We start from the raw sequence: 24,194 nt of genomic DNA, 5'->3' as shown, positions 1-24,194 counted from the left end.
TCAGAGTGGTAAGGTAGGCAAGAGCCAAATGTTAAGTTTCTGGGTAACGAGGAGGGCGGAGTGGAATGCCTTCTGTGGGCCAAGTTGGTTATAACCACTATCCTGTGTGTTAACTGATCCAATCATCATTACAGTCTTAGAGAAATGCATTATCTTTTTTACATGTGGCTCAGAGATACTAAGAAACTTGCTCAAGGTTATAGCAAGAAAACAGGTTCCTAAGAAAACCGGTCTAGTTTGCTCTTTCCATTAAACCTCAAACTTTGGTCTGCCCACACAAACTAGAGGGGTGAGGGAGGGGGATGGTGAAGACTGTTAAAACAGTATTGATGCCCAGCCAGGAGGCAGATCTCCTGATTAAGATCTCTAGGGCAGAGGCCTTGACATATGTATTATTAACAAGGTACTCAGGTGATTTTTGTGCATATAAGTTGGATAGCAGATAAATTCAGGAGTACATACTGAACAGAACTCAAAATACAAAGCCAGCCTGACACGAATCAATGGTACTATGGTCTCTGTATCTGAGAGAAAAGAAAGAGAATGTTAAAGACTCCCTATCACCCTTGCTTTGCTCTCAGGGCAGATCACACTGAAGCAGTATAAACAAGGGCCAGATGGAAACCAAACACTCCTCGAGTCTTCCACTCCTTTGTATTCCTCTGGGCCTTGACAAAGGATCGCAACAGTACAGCAAAGAAATACAGGAGTCGAACATCGAGGCCTCTGGGCTTCAGAAGACAAAACCTCACTCAACAGTTGCCTAATTAAATCTTTCCCAAAGAATAATGTTCTTTCTGGACATACATGCTTTTGACATACCTCTACATATAGCACCTGTTTCCCCCCCACTCCAAACCAGAATTCATGGTGAGCTTTTTTTGTGGGGGGTAAGGGGCAGCAAGAAAGAGAGCATACAATTATGTAAGATAATGTTGTCAAGTCAGACTAGTGAAAAAGGCTTTATCAATAATTTTGCTTAGAGTCTACCCTTTAACAGTTAATAGGCAACAAACTTCATCTGTGTAAGACCTAGGGAGAGAAAAAGGCAAATTTACCAACTATGGCTCACCAACATCTCAGAAAGAACTACTCTGTGGGTATATATTCTGAAAGAATAAGCATTAGCTTTTCTCTGAAATTCTTTTTGAGAAAGTTCAATGGTCATGAACCACGTCCAAGGACATTTTACAAGGAAAAACTTCTCTAAGAGGGCCCTCTAGTGGAACAAATCAGAATTGTTCACAGAATTTCTTGTAAACTATAAATAGGATGTTGCACACAAAATCAACAATTGATCAAATTCAACAATTGATCAAAATCAACAATTTCCTGTATGAAAAAAATTGGAGTTCTAGGTCTTATGGATTTCTACTAGAATATTAGTAAATAAAAACATTTCTACCTCAATTTTCCTCTACTGTAAATATAAGCATCACATTTCATAGCAATTTAACAGATTCAAATTTAAATATTAACTAAGTTTTAGTGCATATCACATAGAATACATATCTTAGAAATATGGAAAGAAAAGACAGTGATCTTGACTACTTAATATACAAGACTACAAGTTCTATTTCAATCAAATAGTAAAAACAAATGAAGTAATGGCGATAATACTACTGACTTGTTAAATGATCCCCCCTCGCCCCAAAAGAGATCTCCCTTAAATAAAAAAAAAGTCTGAAATCGTTTTGCAGGAGAGGTAAGCAGGTAGCCACAGAGGGCAATATTAGATGAAAGAACAGAATTTCTAAATTTAGTAGGAGGCTAAATACATTTAACAATTTCTAATTCTTATCACTAATTCTGATGTAAATCTATATTTTTTAAGGAAACTGTCTTTGTGCTAGACCGTGTATTTAAGCATCTTGATCTATGTTCAAGTGAATGAGGACGCCTGGGTGGCTCAGTCGGTTGAGCGTCCAACTTCGGCTCAGGTCATGATGTCACGGTCTGTGGGTTCGAGCCCCGTGTCAGGCTCTGTGCTGACAGCTCAGAGCCTGGAGCCTGCTTCAGATTCTGTGTCTCCCTCTCTCTTTGCCCCTCCCCTATTCACACTCTGTCTCTCTCTCTCTCTCTCTCTCTCTTAAAAATAAACATTAAAAAAAATGTAAAAAAAGTGAATGAGCACAATATTCCCACAAGTCAGACAGGTATTTTAATACCTATGGCTGTAAACAAACAAGAGACATGGAGTGGAGTTAGGAAACCAGTGCGTGGTTTAAAAGCAACTAAAAACCCAACCAAGTAATAGGTATATCCATTGTGTCCACCTCCACATTTAGACGTACAGCTTACAAACTTGTCCTGATGATACTCCAGACATCATTACCAAACAGGCTCACCACCATTCGCCTCCCTTGGGATGTCTGACAGGTCCGGAACCCTGCTGCCCTATTTGCCTTCCAACAGTTTGAGGACTTCTCAAACTACATGATGGTTAAGTCACCTTGGGTTCCCTCATGGACACAATCTCTACTGAAACTCTGTCAATATTCTTTTGTGAACATGCTTTCATGAGGAGGCTAAAATGGGAAGTGGTACTAACGGGTCCTTGGTGTAACCTGCCATGTGTTCAAGGGGACAAGCAGAAAAAACACCCCACTAGTTCTCCTTGTTTCAAATGAAGGAGGAAAGCAAGACAGAACAGTAAGAGCATCTGTGGGTCAATGACAGCCAGCAGAAGAAAGAGAACAAGTGAAAGGGAAGGTGCACTGCCACACATCGTACCACATATTCTCTCACTCATTTGGATGATTCAAGATGTGGGCTCAGGGAGCACGGTCAGTCAGCAACAAACAACTACCACTGAGGACCCAGCGTAAAAAATCAAACAACCTTACAAAGGAGATGGAGAAAGCAATTTTCAGATCAACTCGTTACAAAGAGAAACAGAATGGTGCAAGATACCGCTGAGGAAATGCAAACTCAAGTTGGCTAGCATCGAGTAAGATCGGCGTGGAAAAACCTGTGTGCGTGCAGGCATGTCTGCGAGGGGTTAGGAGGCTGACGACTGAGTGGCTAGTTCCAGGTAACGAAATCTAAAGGGACAAGCAACAAACCAGAGGTTATCTGTCTGGACGGTATAATGGGGCCATCTTTGTAAAAAATTACTGACTCAAGGACTGAAAACAAAACCTCCTCCCAAGAGGCTTTCCTATTCCCTAGAGTAGTCCACTCTGCTCAAAGTATTAACACTGCTGCTGCTACGAACACAGAAAACCCTGACACAGAACGAAGGCTGGAAGAGCAGCTCTATGTCAAGAGTAGGGTGAAGTCTGGGAGAACCCTTCCCCCAAGCCATGGTGATTTCCTGATGCTTCTGTAAACAGGACACAAACCCATAGTTTTCTTCAGCTCATTAATGCTTAATTCGAAATTAAAACTTGAGGCACAAGGATCCAAGACTGTATTGTGTGACTGGACTCTGTCCACACAGTACTGGCACGATGGGTCAACTTCTTCATGATACCATCTATGATACCACTTCCCATCCTGAACAACCAGGTTCACAGGCTCACTCAGCGTAGAGTTAGAGCGTAGGCTCTATAATTATTTATCGACAGAACACATGAGGGCAGATGACTTCCCTCACTTTCCATGAAATAAATACAGATGAGGCGAGTTCCAGATTCAGTCCCCCACAGCACCCATGGCCTCCCGTCCCCCACCCCATTTGGGTCCTATGTTTGTTTTTGTCTTTTTTTCTCCTGGATCCCTTCCACATGTTCAGAATGACTATGGCTACTCCTGCTGCCTTCCTCTCCCTTTTTTGCTTGGGAGGGGAAGAAAGGAGGGAAGGACTTTCCCATCTTTTAAGCCTCTGGCTTTGGCTCTACTAAGTGAACTAATCAATCCTACCATATCAAACCTGACCTTTAGCTCCTTCTGGCTAGGTGTGTTTATGCTTGCTTACTACTCTAAGATGCTTATCTGCTAGCAAAATCTTGTTTCTTCTGATTTCTTTGAGCCATAAGCTTTTTCAGGAAGAGGAGTCTGATGAAGCTGCCTTCCAAATAATGAAGCTGCAAGTCTGCTCTGATTTAATGTTCCCACTTCTCTGTGCGGTCCTGTATTTCTTAAAACCTATCATCTCAGGCTGTTGCTGCTGAACGACACTACAACACTTCACTACTGCACAACACGAGTGTTCTTCAAGAGAGAGGCGTAAAGTGAATCATCTACAGACCCCGCCAGAGCATAGCAGACCCTGGGAAGGTAGGAGCGTGGATGACAAAGGGCACAAGGGGACTTCAAATACATGACAAGCTTTCAAAAGCCGCAACAAATATGGCAGTGTTACATTTGTCAGGGATAAGGGGCACATGGAAGTTATGTTACTCCTCCTACTCTGGTGTAGCTTTACAATTTCAGACTTGAAAATATTCGAAAAATAGACTTTATTTAAATGTTTTCAGAGTTGAAGTGTAACTGGTGAACAAACTACACGTCAAGTGTACAACCTGATGAGTTCTGATGAACATACACAAGCGTGAACCTGTTACCCCCAAGATGACAAATATATCTATCACACTCAACACCTTGTCCCGCTTTGTAATCCATCCCCTCTGACCCTGCCCAGGCAACTGCTGACTGATTTGTTACTGCGCATTCTACGTTCCGTAGAATTCGTACAGATGGAGTCAGTTTTTTTGGTCTGGCTTCTTACACTCAGCATTAACTGAGAACCATCATGCTGGGTCTCAGTAATTCATCCCTTTTAATGGCTGAGTAATATCCCCTTATGTGGATATACCATAATTTGCAACCACTTACCGCTGCTGGACATTTGTTTTCAGCTTTTAGCTGTTACCATACTGCCACACGTTCCTGTACCCATCTTTCATGGATGCAAGCTTTCATTTCTTTTGGGTAAATACTAGGAAAGGAATGGCTGCATCATATGGCATACAGACGTTTAGCACTTATGAGTCTCTCCAATGATCTTCCAAAGTGGTTACACTCTTTAAGTCTCTACCAGTACGTATGTGAGTTCCAGGTGCTTTACTTCCTCACCAGCACTTTGGTATGGTCCGTCTTAAAGTCTGTCATTCTAGTGCATCTGTGGTAGTAGCTCATTATGACTTTAATTCACACTCTCTAGTGACTGACAAAGCTGAGCATCTTTCCCTGTGCTTATCTGCTATTTTCTTTAGTGGAGATCATGCTAAAACCGTTTGCCCATTTTCTGAGTAGGTTGTTAGTCTTCTTAGTATTGATAGTTGTATAAAAGTTCAGCGGTCAGCAATCTTTTTCTACACAGGGCCAGCAGGTAAGTATTTTAGGTGTTGAGGGCTTATATATAATCTTTAAAAAAAAAAATGGAAAAACTATTAGCTTGTAAGGATTGTGTATAAGCAGATGTTAGGCTAGATATGGCCCCTGTGACAGCCCTTCATCTTGATACACTTCATTAGTTGTATGTGTTGCAAATATATTCTCCCCATTTGTAGCCTGCCCTTTAATAGCATCTACTGAAAAGCAAGTTAATTTTGAAGTAAAACTTCTGATTCCTTTTCCTTAACGTAGTTCATGCTTCTTGTGTTCCATTCTATTTTGCTAAAACTAAGATCACTAAGATTTCTTTTCTTGTCTCCAAAAAGCTTTTAGCTTTAGTTCTTACTTAAGTCTATGACCCATTTACATGTGGTATGAGGTAAGGGTTGTAGCTCATTTTTTGTATATGACTATTCTATTGTTCTAGCTCTATTTGTTAGACTATTCTTTCTCCATTGAATTGCCTTGATATTGCCTTGCCAAAAAACAACTGACTATATATGTGTGAATCTATTTCTGGATTCCCTATTCTGTTCCACTGAGCCATATGGGTCTATTTTTACCCCAATACAATGATGTCTTCATTACTGCAGCTTTCTTTATAAGAAGTCTTAAAATTAGGAAGGGTGAGTCATGGAACTTGTTCTTTTTCAAAGTTCTTCTAATAAGCTTGTCAATTTCTAAAAAAACCCTGCTGGGAATTTCATTAAATCTATAGATTTGGGAGAGAACTGACATTTTAACAAATCCTGATTCTATTATCCATGAACACAATGATTCTCTCCACATACTTACATCTTATTTTAACTTCAGCAAAATTTTGTACTTTTCAGTATACAGACAGGTCTTATAAATGTATCCCTAAGCATTTCATATTTTTGAAGCTATTAAACACAGTGTTGTTTTTAAACTTCGATTTCCAACTGTTCATTGCTAGTAGACGGAGCCACAACTGATTTTGAACTTCTGTATTGAACTTGTATTCCGCAACCTTGCTAAATGCACTAACAGAACTTACAGCATTTTTGTAAATTCTTTAACATTTTCCACAGAAATGATGTCTGTCTGAAATAGGTTTTTGTTTTTTCCTTATTGCATTGGCTAGAACAGTGTGGGACAGAGGTGAGTAGTGAGCATTTCCTTGTTTGCAATCAGTAGGAGAAAGCTTCCTTCCATTCCTTCGCCAAGGGTATGGTATCAGCTAACGGTTTGGGGTGAATGCCCTTCATAAGCTGGATAAAATGTCCTTCTATTAGATGCAGAAAGTTTCTATCATAAGAAGGATGCTAGATGTTGGCAAATATTTACTCTGTATACACTGAGATGATCATCTGGTTTTTGTGTATTGTCCACATAATGAACTACACTGATGACTTTCCAAATGTGAGATCAACTTTGTATACTTCTGGGATAAACTCATTTGGTTAGGATGTAATACTCTTTTACATGCTGTTGGATTTCATTTGCTAACTTTCTAAATCTGCTCACCTTTTTAAAAGAATTTTTGCATCTAAGGTTCATGAGTGATACTGGTCTATAGTTTCCATTGTGTGGTTTTGATACTGGGGAATGCCAGCCTCATACAATGTGTTGAGAAGTATTCCCCTCCTCTTCAGGTAGAGTTGCTATTAATTCTTCGGTTACGTGCTTGGGCCTGGAGCTTTCTTTGTGGTAAGGTTTTTAAGTACAAATTTAATTTCTTTAGTAAAAAGAGGGCTATTCTAATTGCTCTTCAGGAACTTTTGATAGTTCATGGCTTCTAAAGTTTGCCCATTTCTTCTGAATTGTCAAATTTACTGCCAGAAAGTTGTTCACCATATTCTCCTGACACCCGCTTACCACATCTAAGAACTGCAGTGCTATGCTGGATCTCCCGCCGGGTTCCTTTTGCCTACATTGTGGCCCGGAAGCTCTCCCTGAAGTAAGCTGAGGGAGCCACAGGGCTCACCTCGCACTGTTCCTTCTCCCCAAAATCACTGTCCTGTGCTGCCTGTTATCCAGTGTCTGCACATCACTGTTTCATATATTTGGTCCTATCTTTTAGTGGTTTAAAGTGACTGGGTACATTTGGCCCCTGCTATTTCATCATGGCCAAGAATGGAGGCTTTTTGGTTTTTATTGTGGAAAATTTCAACAATGTACGAAAGCACAGAGAACAGTATAATGAACCTTCATGTACCTATCGTCCAGCTTCAACAATTATCAACCCGTGACCAAGACTGTGTCATCCATGCTCCCTTCCTAAACAGCCCCCTTTCTGGAAGATTTTGAAGGAATTCCAACATTCTATTTCCTTCACATGCCTTTCTTAGAAAAAAAAAATATTGCAATTGCTTTGTTCAAATCGAGATCTAAATTATGTCCACACACTGTATTTGGTTAATGTTTTAAAATACTTTTTAACTTCTAGGTTCTCTATCTCCTTTTTCCTTTTTTTCTTAGATACTGCACTATCCAGTGAAGAAGGAACAATCCAATGCAGCCATTAAGCATTTAAAATGTGACTAGTGTGACTGAGAAACTAAATTTTTAGTTTAACTTAAAAACAAATACTCCAGCTACTAGAAAATGTTTAGTTAGAACAACTTGAGTATATACATTTACTTTTTTAACTATAAATTTCTTTTGAGGGGAGGGGAGAGGCAGAAGGAGAGAGCGAGACAGACAAAGAGAGAATCCAGCAGGGGCTCCACACTCCACACGGAGCCCAAAGCAGGGCTGGACCCCACTACCCTGGGATCATGACCTGAGCCGAAATCAAGAGTCAGATGCTCAACCGACTGAGTAACCCAAGTGCCCTTCAACTGTAACTTTTATAAAATCAAAATATGATCAAATATTTCTGATGACAATTTATCATCTAAATTGAGATGTGAGTATTAAATGGATTATTCTGAAGACTAAACTGGTAGTTTTAGGGTGGTGGTTCTGAAATGGGAGCCATTTTGTCCCCCAGGGTACATCTGGGCAATGTCTGGAGACACATTTGGTTGTCACAATGGAGTGGGGAGGGGTACACTACTGGCATCTAGAAAGTAAAGGCCAGGGATACTGGGTTTAAATTTCAACATCCTACAATGCACAGCACAGCTCCCACAGTAAGAATTTTCCAGTATAAAATGTTGACCGTGATGATGTGAACACACCCTGTTCCAGAGGCCTAATCAGAGTGGAATTTTTTCATAAAATAATTTCATATTATGTCTTTTTGTCAGCACATACATAAATATCTGGGTATTTTTCTGTGATGTCAGCAGCTAATGTGAGCCACGGATTCATAAGCAGCTGCAAGGGGGATATTCTAATACTCTCATTCCTTCTGCATTTATTATCTGAAATGCTTCTGTAAAGAGGCACTTCGACTTGTTTAACCAAGATAGTAGTTCACACAGGGGCACCTGGGTGGCTCGGTAGGTTGAGTGTCCAATTCTTGATTTTGGCTTAGGTCATGATGTTACAGTCATGGGACTGAGCTCAGAGTCGGGCTCCAAGCTGTGCGTGGAGTCTGCTTGGGATTCTCTCTCCCTCTCTCTCAAAAAAAAAAAAAAAAATCACCTAGGAAGTTCTGGATAAATGCTTGATTCTTTCTTTGCCATTTTTCAAAATAATGAGCTAGTTCTCCAGTATCCTCCAAAGGTGACCAATATTATTTAAGTATCATTATGATTTCATAAATTTAGATATTTTTGAGCCTCTGTGATTTAAAAAAAAAAAAAACCCCTTGGGCTCTTCATCTTCCTTTTTAAACCTTTCTGAATCCCTTTCTTTTTTATGTCATATTTATTTTCATGTCATATATGTATATATATATCTTTAGTGACATGATCTGTTTTATTATCTCCTTCCCCTTTTCTATCTTTTGGTATTTAGGAAAGTTTACACAAATACCTTATATAATACCCTTATGTCCTTTATATCTTTTTTAGAATACTGTCTGTTGGTTCCCACTGTAAGTAATACTGAAATTCTCCCTTACTTCCGTCTCTCAAGGTACCCACTTTGAAGTAATATCCTTTTATTTCCTTACAATTCCTATAGGACAATCAGGAAGTATATTCTATTTTACTTCTATTGTCTCCCTTCCCCCATTTTAGTGTTGTGTGTTAGCTACCCTGTCTGCCTTATAACCATATAAATACCAATTCTGCCGTCTCCCTAGTCTATCACTTCTCAGTACAAGTACTGAGTACTGAGTAGAAGTATAGGTCTACTTCTCAGTAAGCAGCGTGCTTCTGCACAGCAGTCTAGGCTAATTTGAGAGTTCGCCAAGCCTGGACCTCCACAGCACCATCGACCTTCCTAGAGTCAACAGTCGCCTTCAGCGGTTTTCAAACTGATCTGCAGAGCTTTCCACACCTAGTGGGGCCTCTTTCCTTTAGAAAGGAGAACCTGCTGGTGACCTCATTTTTGGCTTCTCTGAGCTTTCCCTCTGCTTAGCATGTACTTCCTGATACCACGCTAGCCTGCTGCTGACTTAATGTTACCTGCTGATATTCTGGAGTTCGCAGGTGTTGTGTAAGAAAGAATCAGGCCTTACTCCCTGGTTCTTGGGAAGGAGACTGTAAAGCCCTAGGAATTTTCTGAGTGATAGGAATGTCTTTGTTATTCACGAGGAGCTACACTTCTCCTTCAATCACACCTACACTCAGGCTTAGGAGATGACTCAAGATGGGGATAGACAATGCCAGAAGGACAAATCCTGTGGTTAGAGGGTTGGGGTTCTGAGTCCTACAACTGTCTTACCTTTTTTTTTTTTTAAAGGTTATTTATTTATTTTGACAGAGAGAGTGCAAGTGGGGGAGGGGCACAGAGAGGGGGACAGAAGACCCAAAGTGGGCTCCATGCTGACAGCAGAGAGCCTGATATGGGGCTCAAACCCACGAAGTGTGAGATCATGCCCTGAGCTAAAGTCAGAAGCCCAACCAGCGAAGCCACCCAGGCACCCCTGGACTTATTCTTGAGGCTTCCGGGGAAAGGGGCTAGAAACTGAAGTTGAGTCTTGCTGGAGACCATGCCCTTACCTTGTCCAGTTGGACGCTAACTCTGGGTGGGTGGTGGGAGAGTGTACTGTGGACCAGCAACAGGGACACTCTGAAACTTAGTTTTGCTCTATACGCTGTCCATGGGCTTGTGGCTGCTATCCTAGCTGCGCTTCTATTTTCTGGAACAGGATTCGGAAGACTCAAAAGACGATGCCACTGTCACCATCATTTTGTTGCCAGTTCTTCCTGGGGATTTTCATGACCTTAGTGCATCACATTTCACCCTCTGCACGCTATTTTAATATTTATCATTTCACAGAATATTAACAGAAGATTAAATCACCAAAACTGTACACTAAGGCCACTCTCAGTGTTGATTATAACTCATCTGCAGTTGACTTTATGAGACGTACAAACCGTAATAAAAGCTCCTAGTGGCTACGTGGTGACAGAATGACTGAAGTTTTTATGGGTTAAGGGAACAGATAGGAGACTTTGCCTGTCAAGTGACTAAGATGCTCTCATTTCTCACATTACCACACCTCCTCCAATCAATAACGCAAGATGCATTGTACAGTGTTTCACACAGGGCTTCCTCATCAGCAGAATGCATTAAATTTGTAAATTAGAGAGCATATAACAAAATGCATATTTCAAATGATGATACAGGTTTTCAAACTGGTCTGAGGCTGGCACCCCATAATCAAAAACTAAAAGCAAAAATTGTACCTCTGTGAGACGGAGCTGTGATGAAGCAGCCATGTAATCTGATTCTAATTTGTTCTTCTCGGAGATCACTGTAGTATTTTGAAGAATTAAATCAACTTTTTGTATGTGTAATGAGGTACAAATCTAGGAACAAAAACCCCTGAAAGTTTAATTTGTTTTACAACTAAGGAAAAAAAATATGAAGTTTTTTAAAAAATTACAAACCAGGAGAAAAATAACATTTTTCTAATCTGATACCTCAAAGAGTTCTTTTTACAACTATTTCTTACAAGAGACTTTTAAAATGTCTTTCTCTGTATTTAATTGAATCATCTGGAATAAAATAATTTAGCTTAATGAGTGCTTTTAACCAAATTATTGACCTATAACGAGAAATATCAAGCAAAGTTAAAACTGTCGATGGTAAAATCTTAGCAAGAGTTTTTTTAATCTATGTACTTATCTACCTGCCATAATAAAGTGACCAAAATTAAGAAAATGCCTTACCTTTACAAAGTTTGTTAATTCAGTAACAAGTTTTGCTTTTTGAACATTGATTTCCTTGATTTTGGTACTTGCTTTTCGCTCTTCCTCCTCAAGGTTGCAAGTATCCTGTTCCATCAGCTTTAAACTATATGAAACACATAATCGTAGAAATCGGAGTTAACACAAGGACTGCGCCCAGGTCTCCTGCCGTTTCATGGGCTTTTTATTTTTAGCAAAGCTACTCAGACATAAACTACTAGCTTCTGGACTAAACAATCATGTGACCATGCAGGATCAAAATGTATTTGTTGAGATATTATGTGCCCAGCACAGTTTAAGTAATGATGCCATAATGGTGTAGGATCTAGAGTCAAAAAGATGGATTTGAATCTCCTTTTGCCAATAATGAGCAGTGTAACTAGACAAGTTACTCTTCTGAACTTTAGTTTCCTTATCTATAAATTGCAAAAAATAATACTTCTCCTATAGGGCAATGGTGAAGATTTAAAAAAGGTAAAATATGCAACACACTTAGTATACTGCCTGGCCCTGAACTGATTGATAAATATTATTTACTACTGTTATTAATGTTGTTTACACACAATCCCTCACCTTAAGGAGCTTAACTGGGAGATTTGATTAACAGATTAAAAATATATAGTAAAAGGGTAATACAACAATCCTAAAAATTAATACTTTGTTATCTGAGATGAAACTAAGGATCAGAAATTAATGAAGTTACATAAGATCATGTATAGTACGTGGTAAGAGGTGTCTGACACCAAAGTCCAAGTACTTTCTACTCCGCTGCGTTGCCTCCAGGGCAAAAGTAAGGTAAAGGCAAGAACACACTTTGGAAGCAATTTTAAATAAACAAGGATGAACAAGTTCAGCAGGTATGGCAGAGAGGGGCCTCAACAGAACATGGAAGAGAGTGTGGAGGAGGCTAGGGAGCTGAGGTGAAATAGGTCAAGTGACAGGAGACTGGGAAAATTTGAAAGTCAATCTAAAGGAAAGGAGTGTTGTAACTATAGGTGGCGGGGTGATGGGTATGAAAGGCCATTTCACTACAAAAAACAACATTATACAGAGAAAGTTTAGTTTTAGACCATGGGTCCGACAGAACGGTCAAACAGAAAAGGTTAAGTGTCTTATAGATGATTAAAGATAGAAATGATGCCAAAGGTGAAGGCTGAAAAGAGGCGTAGAGATGAAAAACCTGGGCAGCCAGACTAAATAATATCTTACTTTAAGCAACCAAGGTACATTATTTGTCCAGTAATAGTTAATGGACAATTGCTTACTTAAAAAAAAAATTCTTTTAATGCATTTCATATATGATTCAATTTACAAATGTATTTAAAAACACATACTATATTAGGTCAAGGTAAACAGATAACTAAAGACAACGAATGGTCACTTACTATCAAAGATTGACTATGTCAGTCATATCTAAATCTTTACAGAAAAAGTCATAAAAGAATAATCACAAAAAGGTCTGAGGCAGGACATGGGAAACACCTTTAAACTGGAAGCCATGTTCCTTTCCCCTAGAAAGAACCCCCCAATAGCTTTTATACCCCCTTCTATATTGTACTTTCTATAAAATATCCAAATACAAAACAAAATATATAGTCAGTTCTGAGAACAGTTGCAGGGACATTCACAGTAAGCTGGCAGTTATCTTTTAGGAAAAGACTTGTGAAGACTATTCACATCTTTTTATAGGATTCTGTGGAATCTGTGTCCATTAAGGCCAAGCAAACGTAATTCTACTTGTAATAAGGGAGATTACAATTGAAGGAGTACACACCCAGTTGCCCATTCTCTTCTGTGAAAATCAGCATATTCTCCTCCTTGCCTATTATTACTTTCAGAATCGGTGAGAAAGCGCATAGCCTAATAGCTTGGATTGATAATCTCCCTGCCTGTACCTTCCTCTCTCCTCTCCCACCAATCCAAATTCATTGGATAGAAGTCTAGGTCAGTGGTTCTCAAAGCGTGGTTCAGAGACCTCTGGGGATCCCTGAAACCATTTCAGGCGAATCATGAACCATTTTCACTGTTGTAAGATGATCTCAGTTGCCCTTTTCACTGTAGTGATATTTGTACTGATGGTACAACAGCAGTGGTGAATAAAAATGCAAGCACTCTAGAATGAATCTGGGTAGTAGCCCCACAGTGTACTTATAGTTAATAGATATTTTAAAATGCCAAATTCATATTCTTGATGACAGTAAAAATTAATTTTATTAAATCGTGTATTTTGAGTATGTTATTTTTTTAAAGTGTAATTGACCTAACGTTGTATTAGTTTCCGGTGTACAATGCAATGATTTGATATTTGTATACATTGCAAAATGATCACCACAAAAATCTTGTCAACGTTTGTCACCATAGTTGTAAGTTTTCTTTCTAGTAATGAACACTTTTAAGATCTACTCTCTCAGCCATTTTTAAATATGCAATACAGTATTATTACCCGTAGTCACATGCATGCCATACATTACATTCCCATGAGTTTTTATAACTGCAGGTGTGTACCTCTTGATGACCTTTACCCAAGTAATCAGCCCCCCAACACTCCTCCCCTCTGGCAACCAATCCCCTTTCTGTTATCTATGCATTGTTTTGTTTGTTCATTTGTTTTTTCAACTACAGGGCAATCAAATGGTATTTGTCTTTCTGACTTATTTCACTTAGCATAATACCCTCAAGTTCCACTTCTGTTGTCACAAAAGATTTCATTCTCTTATTTTTTTTAAACGCCCCCTTCTTTTTTTTCTTAACATTTATTTAATTATTTTTGAGAGACAGAGAAAGAGTGGGAGAGGAGCAGAGAAAGAGAGAGACAGAATCCGAAGCAGGTTCCAGGCTCTGAGCTGTCAGCACAGAGCCTGACATGGGGCTTAAACTCATGGACTGTGAGATCATGGCCTGAGCTGAAGTCAGACGCTGAAACGACTGAGCTACCCAGGTGCCCCAAGATTTCATTCTTTTAATGGCTTAGTAATATTGCAGCGTGTGCACGTCTCTCACATCTTCTTTACCCATTCATCCATCAGTGGACACTTACGTCGCTTCCATGTCTTGGCTTTTGTAAATAATGCTGCAATGAACACAAAAGGTATCTTTTCAAATCCGTGCTTTCATTTCCTTGAATAAACAGCCCGAAGTGGAATTACGGGATCGTATGGTAGTTCTATTTTTAACTCATGTGCCTCTTGGTCATCTGTAGGTCTTTGAAAAAATGTCTATTCAGATCCTCTGCCCATCTGTTATAGATTGGTTTTTTTTGCTATTGACTTGAATGAGTTCTTTACAGATTTTAGATATTAAACCCTTATCCAATATATGATTTGCAAGTATCTTCTCCCATTCCATAGGTTGCTTTCTTGGTGTGTCGATGGTTTCCTTTACCGTGCAGAAGCTTTTTAGTTTGATACAGTCCCATTTGTTTATTTTCGCTTTGTTGCCGAGGCCTTTGAAGTTGATTCCAAAATAATTACTGCCAACATCCATCCATGTCAAGGAACTTACTGCCTGTCATTTTCCAGGAGCTTTATGATTTCTGGTCTTACATCCAAGTCTCTAACTCATTTTAAGTTGATTTTTCTGCATGGTGTAAGAGAGTGGTCCAGTTTTCCCAGCACCATGTATTGAAGAGACTACCCTTTCCTCATTGTATATTCTTACCTCTTTTGTCACAAATTAATTGACCATAGATACATGGGTTTATTTCTGGGCTCTCTGTTCTGTTGTAATGATCTATGGGTATTTATGTCAATACCCTAACTGTTTTAATATAGCTTTGTGATATAATTTGAAATCAGGGAATGTCATGCCTTCAGGTTTATTTTTTCTTAAGATTGCTTTAGTTATTTGGTATCTTTTATGGTCCCCAAAATTTTTAGGAGTTGTTCTAATTCTGAAAAATGCCACTGGAATTTGGAAATGAATGGGACTTGCACTGAATCTACAGATGGCTATGGGAAATATGGACATTTAAACAATCTTCTGATCCATGAGCACAGAATTACTAATAATACTAATAATAATTACTAATTATTTATGTCCTATTCAGTTTATTTCCTCAATGTGTTACAGTGTTCACTATACAGGTCTTCTACCTCATTGATCAAAGTTACTCCTTTGCATTTGCGTTTTCATTTCCTTTTGTAAATGGGGCTGTTTTTTTCTTTTTTTTTTTTAATTTTTAATGTTTTTTGTTACCTATATTTGAAAGAGAGACACACTGTGAGCAGGGAAGGGGCAGAGAGGGAGACACAGAATCTGAAGCAGGCTCCAGGCTCATAGCTGTCAGTATGCAGGGCTCGAACCCACCAACCATGAGATCATGACCTAAGCTGAAGTGAAGATGCTTAACTGACTGAGCCACCCAGGTGCCCTGGGACTGTTTTCTTAATTCACCTTTCAGAGTACCTTGTTAGTATATAAAAATAGAACTGATTTTTGTATGGTGATTTTGTACCCTGCAACTTTATCGAAGTTGTTGATTAGTTCTACCAGTTTGTTTTGGTAGAGAAAGGTTTAGGGTTTTCTATGTAAAATCCTGTCACTCACAAATAGTGACAGTTTTACTTCTTTTGCTTTTTCTCTCTTGCCTAATTGCTCTAGCTAGGCTTGCTTGCTTTTTTTCAAGCAGAGGGACAGATTTTTTTTTTTTTTTTTTTTAGAGAGCACAGGAGGGGGAGAGAGGCAGAGAATCTCAAGCAGGCTCCACATTCAACGCAGTGCCCAACGTGGGGCTCAATCTCACAACCGTGAGATCATGACCTGAGCTAAAATCAAGAGTCTGATGCTTAACCGACTGAGTTACCCAGGTGCCCCGAGCACTTCTAATACTATGCTGAATAAAAGTGCACAGAGTGGGCCTCCTGGCCTTGATCCTGATATGAAAGGAAAAGACTTTAGCTTTTCACTGTTGAATATGAGGTTAGCTATACACTTGTCATATACAGTCCTTACTATAATTTCTGACACTAATTACTGTTCTATCCTTATCTGGAAAAGGAGAGGGAGAGAGAAAGGGCCTACTGAGTCTACTAGACTACCTTCATGGCATTATTGTAAGCAAACCAAACATGACAGTGATGTGTCCTCTAACACCTGAAAACAGGCACAGAACCACTAAATTACTAATATTGTTGGTGCCTTTCTGATGACTGAAGATCATGTTTCACAGCTGAGCTTGACATTTGGCAATGCACTTTTCTCCATCGAAAAATAGATGGGCAAGTAGAACACTGTCAGAATTGGCTATGGCCCCAAGATCATCTCCTGTTGGCTGGTATTTAATGTGTATTTGGAGCAATAGGCAGCATTTTCCCTGCTAACTAATTCCAGGAACTAGAACATTCAACACTGCTTCTTATGAAGCTGCCAGGACTTCTCCTAGCTTCAGACCATCTGAGCAACTCTTGATGGCCAATCCCCTCCTTCCTGGAGGTCAGAAGAGGCATATGTGCTACCGTGGGTGAACCTTAGAAGAACAGGTCAAACTGTCAGTCCTGTGCCGACTCAGATATTGCTGTTGCTGAGACTGGTATTGCTGGTAATGTGATCGTGGGGAAAGTGCTCTGTTGTAGTGGAAAAGCAGCAGAGAGGATATGCTGATTTCAAGGATGCTCCCTGAGGATCCTTCAAGTCTGTAAAAACTGCTGCAGTAGTTGGGTGAGCTGAGCCGGAGATTCCTGGGAACTGTGCTGCATGACTGACAAAGTCTGTGGCTGCGGCTGCTGCTGTGTAGCCAAAGTAGGGCAGGCAGTCACCACCTGACCCGTAAGCATAGTGCTAGGTACCAAGATGGCCCCATAAGCTACAGGAGCAGTTAGTAATTTAATCTCTAATCACAAACTGCTGACCTTGAGAAAATCTTGTCTGTCCTGAGTGAATGCAGTTACTGCAGCACTCTGGGTACGGTTTTGTGGCATACTAGGTGGAATGGGGACCATGCTTCTAGCTACGAAATCATAATAGTGTCCATACAGTGGGGCTGTAAGAGTGCTGTGACTGGAAAGAGGTGTTTACGGTCTGTGCCAGCTCAGTATATTCTGTTGACTCTGACGATGTACTTTTTAAAGGCTGCTGTCGTGTCCTATGCAGAGTGGAGCCAATGTGTCCAGTATTCATTCCACTTTGATTTTGGTTAAACAACCTGGTCATTAATATTTATAGATACAAGTTGCAAGATGTTAGATGAATTCAGAAGAAAGCTGAACAGAATCAATATTCAACCCAGGGGCTGATCACTTTAAAACAAACAAAAAAAAAAACTGCAGCCCTTGGGGCGCCTGGGTGGCTCATTTGGTCGAGTGTTCCGCTCTTGATTTTGGCTCAGGTCGTGGTCCCAGTGTTGTGGGACTGACCCCCGCCTCGGGCTCTGCACTTAATGTGAAGCCTGCTTAAGATTCTCTCTCTCCCTTATACCTCTCCCCTGCTCACTCTCTAAAATTAAAAATTAAAAAAAAAAAAAATCTTCAGCCCTTAACCATGGACCATTTGAAGCTGTTCTTGAATTTTTCTTTTCTTATATCTTCTTCTGGCTGATGAATATTTGCCTCTATCATCCAAGTCTGTTGCTCTGATTGGTCTCTCTAGATGCTGCATGGCTCATAACTGAGCTAAAAACTGACACTGAGACATGTTTTAAGGAACTGGTACAGGTGCAGCTTAAGACATCAAGCTGTATTAATGACTGAACAACAGATGGGGAATTTATGGACTAAACAATCACCTCCTTTGTGTCATCTTTTTAGGAGCTAGTACATACTGTCTGGGAGGAGTGCAACTATCTGCTGGGTCTTGGTTGGTGTTGAGGAATGGTCTGAGACTGCTGCGTGAGATAATTTTCTTGAACTCTGGAAGGAAGCAGAAGGGGCTGGGCTATGATCACACCTTTCCAATACTTCGTTGAGACTGGGTCTATAGGATTATCAGACCCAGAATCTTGGCCTTTGTCAGCAGTTGTCTCAGAAGGAGACTCTTCAATGCCAAGTACTCATCTTCCAGTCCCACCTACTGAGTTAATTTACTATGGTGTGACTACCAACAACAAACTCTGGCCTTGAATTTCACTGATGATAAACGATATGATGACTGTGAAGCCAAATCCACTGTGGACCTTTGATCAGTGAGCTATAGCCACATGACTTGCCTTTCCCAGACTGCATTAGGTGCTCATGACATTTTTGCCAAATGTTCTAGACCATCCACATGATGTAATCCTACCCTGATGTCCAGAGAACTTCAAATGGCAAATGCTCTATCACAGGTAATTCCTTGTAACCTAGAAATAGAATTCTAAACTACGTCTAGATGTCTAAAACTCTTCATTAGGCTCTTCAACAGTACACATCCTTGATGAACTGAGGTGTAGCTCATCTGACAGTAGCTACAATACAATCTCAATCATCATAAGGCCTATGACAGCTTGTATAGTTCCTTCAAAACCCTTCCATGGTGAAGTGTTTAATGATTTGAAATTTCCTATAAATTCCACATATTCATAAGTGTATTACTCCTTTGGGTCTACTGTTCCTCAAAGCATATGAAAAGAGAATTCTAACTGATTTTAAATATTCAGGCATTAATGAATCACTTTCAAGCAGATGGGTACAGAGTATTTTATAAACCAGTGAACGTTCCCTCTCTGAGATAAAATACTTTGATTCATAACATCAGATGGTACACATTAAACTGATGAAGTTACATACTCTCAGACACAAATAATATGCTCCCATCTATCAGGGATGCTTGAAAATGAAACACCAAGAGCCTTGAACATTGACTGTGTAAATTCTTCGCTACTGAGGAATGCAGGTTTCCAGTACTGTCAAATGTCACTGGCATCTGACTGTAAAGTGATTTGTTTTCAATTAAAAAAAAAAAAAAATCAATGCTCTTCTGCAGAAGAGATTTCCTCTTGTGCTCATGTGGAACTCTCTGGGCTTCCTGGATCTGGATGTCTATTCCTTCCTGAGGTTAGGGAACTTCTTAGTTATTTATTTCTTCAAATATGTTTTTCTGCTCTTTTCTCTCTTTATGCTTCTGGGACTCATATAATGCAAAAGTTACTCTGCTTGATGTTGTCCCTTAAGCTATTTTTACTTTTTAAAATTATTTCTTTTTTGCTATTGTTTTTGGGTGAATTCTACTACCTTGTCTCCCACATTACTGATTTTTCTTCTGCTTCATCTAGTCTGTTGCTGGAATCCCTCCAGTGTATTTTTTGTTTCAGTTACTGTGTTCGTCAGCATTGTGAAGTCTGTGTGGGACTTTATTTGTATTTCTCCTTAGCGAAGTTCTTGCTGTATTCATTCCTCTTGTTTTAGGACCATTACTTTGAATTCTTTTTTAGGTAAACTATCACCATTTCATAATGGTTCTTGTTCTGGTGTTTTATCTTGTTCTTTCATTTGGAACACACTCTTTCGTCTCTTCATTTGGCTTGATCCTGTGTTGATTTCTTTTTTTTTTTTTCTTTTTTGGTCCTGTGTTGATTTCTAAGCAGCAGATGAAACAACCTTCAACCCTCTCAAGCTTCAACAAGTCTTGAACTGGCCTCATGGAGATGAACCCTGTCATTCAACTGTGCTTAGCTCTTGGTTGTCACATGAACCTTTGTGGTCTAAGCAGCCTGATTTATCCTCGATACAGCCCAGTTGCTGAGGGACTGCCAAGCACTGTGAGTGTTCCAGAGGATGGGATCTCAGTCTGCCCCTAGTTTCGGGCTGAACAGAAGCTAGAATAGAAGCCAGAACTTCAGGCAGCAGCTTTTAAGCTATGCAAATATATATAGAGAGAGTCCTACGGGACCACAACCATAAACCCTGTTGGCTTACACACCACACAATCTGGAGGGGTCTCCTCGGAAACTGCTGCAAAAATGAGGGCTCCAGAGGAGCCCTTTCTCGGAGGTACTGATGGGCTGTGGCAAGGCCAACACACTGTATGACAGAGATGACATCTCCTAGACCATGTTGCCTGAGGACAATTCTGTAGCCTCTAGATGTGTGGTAGTCCTGGAGCCCCTGAAGCTGTGGTTCTAGGACGAAGGGGTCTTTTCCACAGGAAGACTGGAGAGTGTTTCTGATTGCTGTCTATGCAGGGCCATGGGATAGTAACTTGCCAAGAACTCTCTCTGATCATTTCAGAACCTTGGCCACCCAGCTCTGGCGGGGATGTGGGCATGGCATACACCGACCAGTGCCAGCAGATTACAGGCAGAGTGCAAAAATGGTGCCCACCAGTGCCTCTGTCCCAGGAGGAATTTCCATTAGGCTCCTGCCTCTTGGGTGGATACTTTAAGATTAGCAAATGAATCTCCTTCACATATGGTCTGACTACTTTTCAAACAGTTACTTTGCCCAGGGTCCTGTAGTCTTTGAATGAGCTCTTTAAGAGCAGAACCTGTATTCTCTACTGCTGTACCTTTCTCCTAGATATAAGCCCCCTTGGTTTCCAAAGCCAGATGTTTTGGGGACTCATCTCTCTGGTGCAGGTCCCAAGGGTTGGGGTGCCTGCTGTAGGCATAAACTCCTCAGGGAAGAGCTCCATATTTGTGATATGGATCACAACACTACCCGAGTATTGGTCACCACACTAGGGGCGGGGTTTTGAGTGAGACCCTATCTCTGTAGTTCCTACCTGCCTTGATGTGGACCTTACATCCCTTGTTACAGAAGAGCAGTTCAGCTAGTTTTCTGATCTTTTTCAGAGCAAACTGTTTCATATGTAGCAGTTGATGTGCTGTGTCTGTGGCAGGGGGGGGAATTCAGTACCTCCCTATGCTGCCATCTTGAACCACCTCCCCATGGTAACTGACTACATACACCTTTATAATAGCGTGATGAAGTATAGAGTACACAGTACTTCTAATGTATACCAAAGTATGATGGCAGCCTCAAGGAAAAGCATTTGTGTGACTGAGTTGGGAGCTAGACTACTTTTTTCATGAAATACCAGTTTTTCTTGAAAGAATAACAGACAAACTATGGTTAGACTCAGGTATCTGGCAGACTGTTCCTCCCAACCCAAAGTGAATGAAGTGAGCCTATCACTTCAAGAAAAATAACTGATAAAATTTGCCCCCAATGATAAAATTCAACTTTCAAGTGAAAAGTAGAATTTGGAAAATCTACTGTAAGCTTGACAGCTACCACTGTAAGCTTGATAGCTTCCCAATTCTTAAAGATCCTTCTGATGGGATAGGAAATTAACATAATTATTTTCTTTACACAATGAAATGTCAATATTTGAGAGACCTATAAATGACCAATGCATGATGGAACAAGATCACTGGGTAAAAGATCCAGTTACAATACAATGAGTTTTAACATAAGAATAATCTACCTCACTAATTGCAGACTCCACAGTGCAAATGAACTTTAACAAACCACAATCTTGGCAGGTTTTGATGCAATATTAAACAAGACGATATAGGTAACTATCTGAAAATTCTATCAATCTACTTCAAATCAACCTCTCACAATAGACTGAAAGTAAAAGCAGATATGAAATAAACAAGTAACTTTATCAAAAGAGGTTGATAAAAATGTAAAACAATGCCACTCTTCTTGCTAAATGTATTTTGTTTGAAAAACAGTGGTTTTCATAAATATTTTAAACATTCTGTTTTAATTACTAATGTGGTATAAATATCACTAGATATGTAAGTGAAACTTCCTCAGGGTCCTCAATAACTTTTAAGCATGGCAAGAGGTCCAGCGGTCAAAACAGTTGATCAAAGGACAGAAGAACAGCACTTAAAATTCACCAACCTTTGCCCTACAATTTTATTTTGGGCAGTAGGATTAAAGTTTGAGGGAAATTATTACAAAACGTGTTTTTGGGAATTGCATCAGCCTTACAGGGTACAGGCATACCTCAGAAATATTGTAGATTTGGTTCCAGACCACTGCAATAAAGCAGGTCAAAAGAATTTTGTGGTTTCCCAATGCGTGTAAGAGTCATGCTTACACTATGCTATAGTCTATTTAGTGGGCCACAGCGTTGTATCTAAAAACAATGTACGTACCTTAATTAAAGAATACTTTGCTGCTTAAGAATGCTAAGTTATCTGAGATTTCAGAGTCCTAATCACTGATCACAACACATAATCAAATAGTTTGAAATAATGTGAGAATCGCCAAAATGTGACACAGAGGCACAACATAAACAAAAGCTACTGGAAAAATGGTGCCAACAGACTTGCTTGACACAGGGTTGCCAGACCTTCAATTTGTAAACAAAACGAAAGAAAACAACGCAGTATCTGCAAAGCGCAATAAAACGAGGTATGCCTATGTAACTCCTAATAGCCTCGCAGTGCTTTGTGCCCACCCCCTCTACCCAAAGGGGCTGAATGGTACCTTCCTAGTTTGGAACTAATTTTTTGCTCCAGTTGTCTTTTCTTGGTTTTCCTTTCAAGAAGCTCCTTCTTCTTCTGTCTAAGTTCATTGTCTTTGTGTTCTAGATGCTTGTTTCTCTCATACAGGGCAATCAGCCCTGCTTCCACGGCTTGCAGTTTTCTATTAATTTCCTACGAGATATTCAAAATTATTTTAAAAACAGATCTACTTAAAGTATTACAAATCCAGTTTATATTTTCTAATACAGTACTCAAAATAACCAACCTTTAGCTGTTCTTCTAAGTGTCTTCTTTGCTCTAGGTCCACGGTGACTGTGAGAAACTGGGCTACTTTCAGGGATGTGTTGCTAGAAATAACTTTGTTTGAATAAAAGGAAGTTTTCACTACGTACTTTTCTTCTGCTGTGTACATTTGTTTTAACCGGGTTTCTTGTATTACCTGTCAAACAATGTCAAACAAGTATTAGTGCACATGTAATAGTAATTAAATATTTTTAAAAGGATTAAACCATTGAAAACACAGACCAAGTCCATTTTAGAAGATCAAAATATATTTTCTTTTCTTTTTTTTTTTTTAAAACTTATCCAGGTACATCTCTAAAAAGGTGGCTGATACACTTCAGATTATTATTATGGAAAACACTGAAGAAGAGAGAAGGGAGAAAACCAAAACATCTGTAGCAAAGGTGGCTACGTTTCTACCTGACTTTACAATCTCTCCTATGTAAGTGTCCTTTTGGAGTTTTGCTGGGTCTATGGAGGAGATACAAGGAACCAGCTGCCCGAGAGACAAAACTGTGGGGAGCTCAAGTAAATCATTTACTCTCCACCTTCCCTCAGTTCTACTGTTCAGAGACACATGATCATATTCAATTCCTGTATATTTGGAAGAATACTTAAATGGAAACACTTTACTTCAAACTTTTTCTTTGCATTTTTTGGAGATCTTGTCTCTCAAGAACTTATACAAAAAGTTTCGTAAACTAAAGCACGTTCTAAACACAAAAATGTTACTATATTTCTGTATATTAGTTAAGAATAGTAGTACAGTTTTTTCAGATCTCTGCAGCCTCACCACCAATACTCTTGTGGCTTGCTTCTAACCAGAAGTTTATAGTCTAAGTAAAGAAATAAGACATACTTAAGCACACTTAGTTCAACAAGGTATAACGTGGCATCTATAAACTGCTGAATACTCTGGAATGAAAGGAAAGCCTAGAAGAAGTTAGCCTACTCTAGTTCTAATGAATTTAAATTGATAGAGATGGTGAGGGAAGGGCACTCCCAGCAAAAAGGACATCCTGAGTTAAGGCTGGCAGGAGATCCTTTAACCAAAGGGGAGAGTC

The 24,194-nt window shown here is 39.6% G+C and overlaps 1 protein-coding gene and 1 pseudogene across 2 annotated transcripts in view; both read right to left on the bottom strand.

Moving 5' to 3' along the window:
• The window catches only part of SMC5 (structural maintenance of chromosomes 5), a 95,438-nt gene that overhangs the window by 10,329 nt on the left and 60,915 nt on the right, over positions 1-24,194 (bottom strand). For both annotated transcript variants that reach the window (XM_042914270.1, XM_042914272.1), the window contains exons 14-17: positions 23,114-23,287; positions 22,850-23,019; positions 11,478-11,601; positions 10,992-11,114 (exon numbers count right to left, since the gene is read on the bottom strand). In XM_042914270.1, coding sequence (XP_042770204.1) covers positions 10,992-11,114; positions 11,478-11,601; positions 22,850-23,019; positions 23,114-23,287 — 591 coding nt within the window. The remainder of the gene's footprint in view (positions 1-10,991; positions 11,115-11,477; positions 11,602-22,849; positions 23,020-23,113; positions 23,288-24,194) is intronic.
• Positions 17,902-21,210, bottom strand: LOC122205489 (annotated as a pseudogene).

The sequence above is a fragment of the Panthera leo genome, chromosome D4, assembly GCF_018350215.1.
Source record: "Panthera leo isolate Ple1 chromosome D4, P.leo_Ple1_pat1.1, whole genome shotgun sequence".
NCBI lineage: Eukaryota > Metazoa > Chordata > Mammalia > Carnivora > Felidae > Panthera > Panthera leo.
The sequence above is the reverse complement of the archived record's forward strand: the minus strand, read 5'-3'. Positions and strand labels throughout refer to the sequence as shown.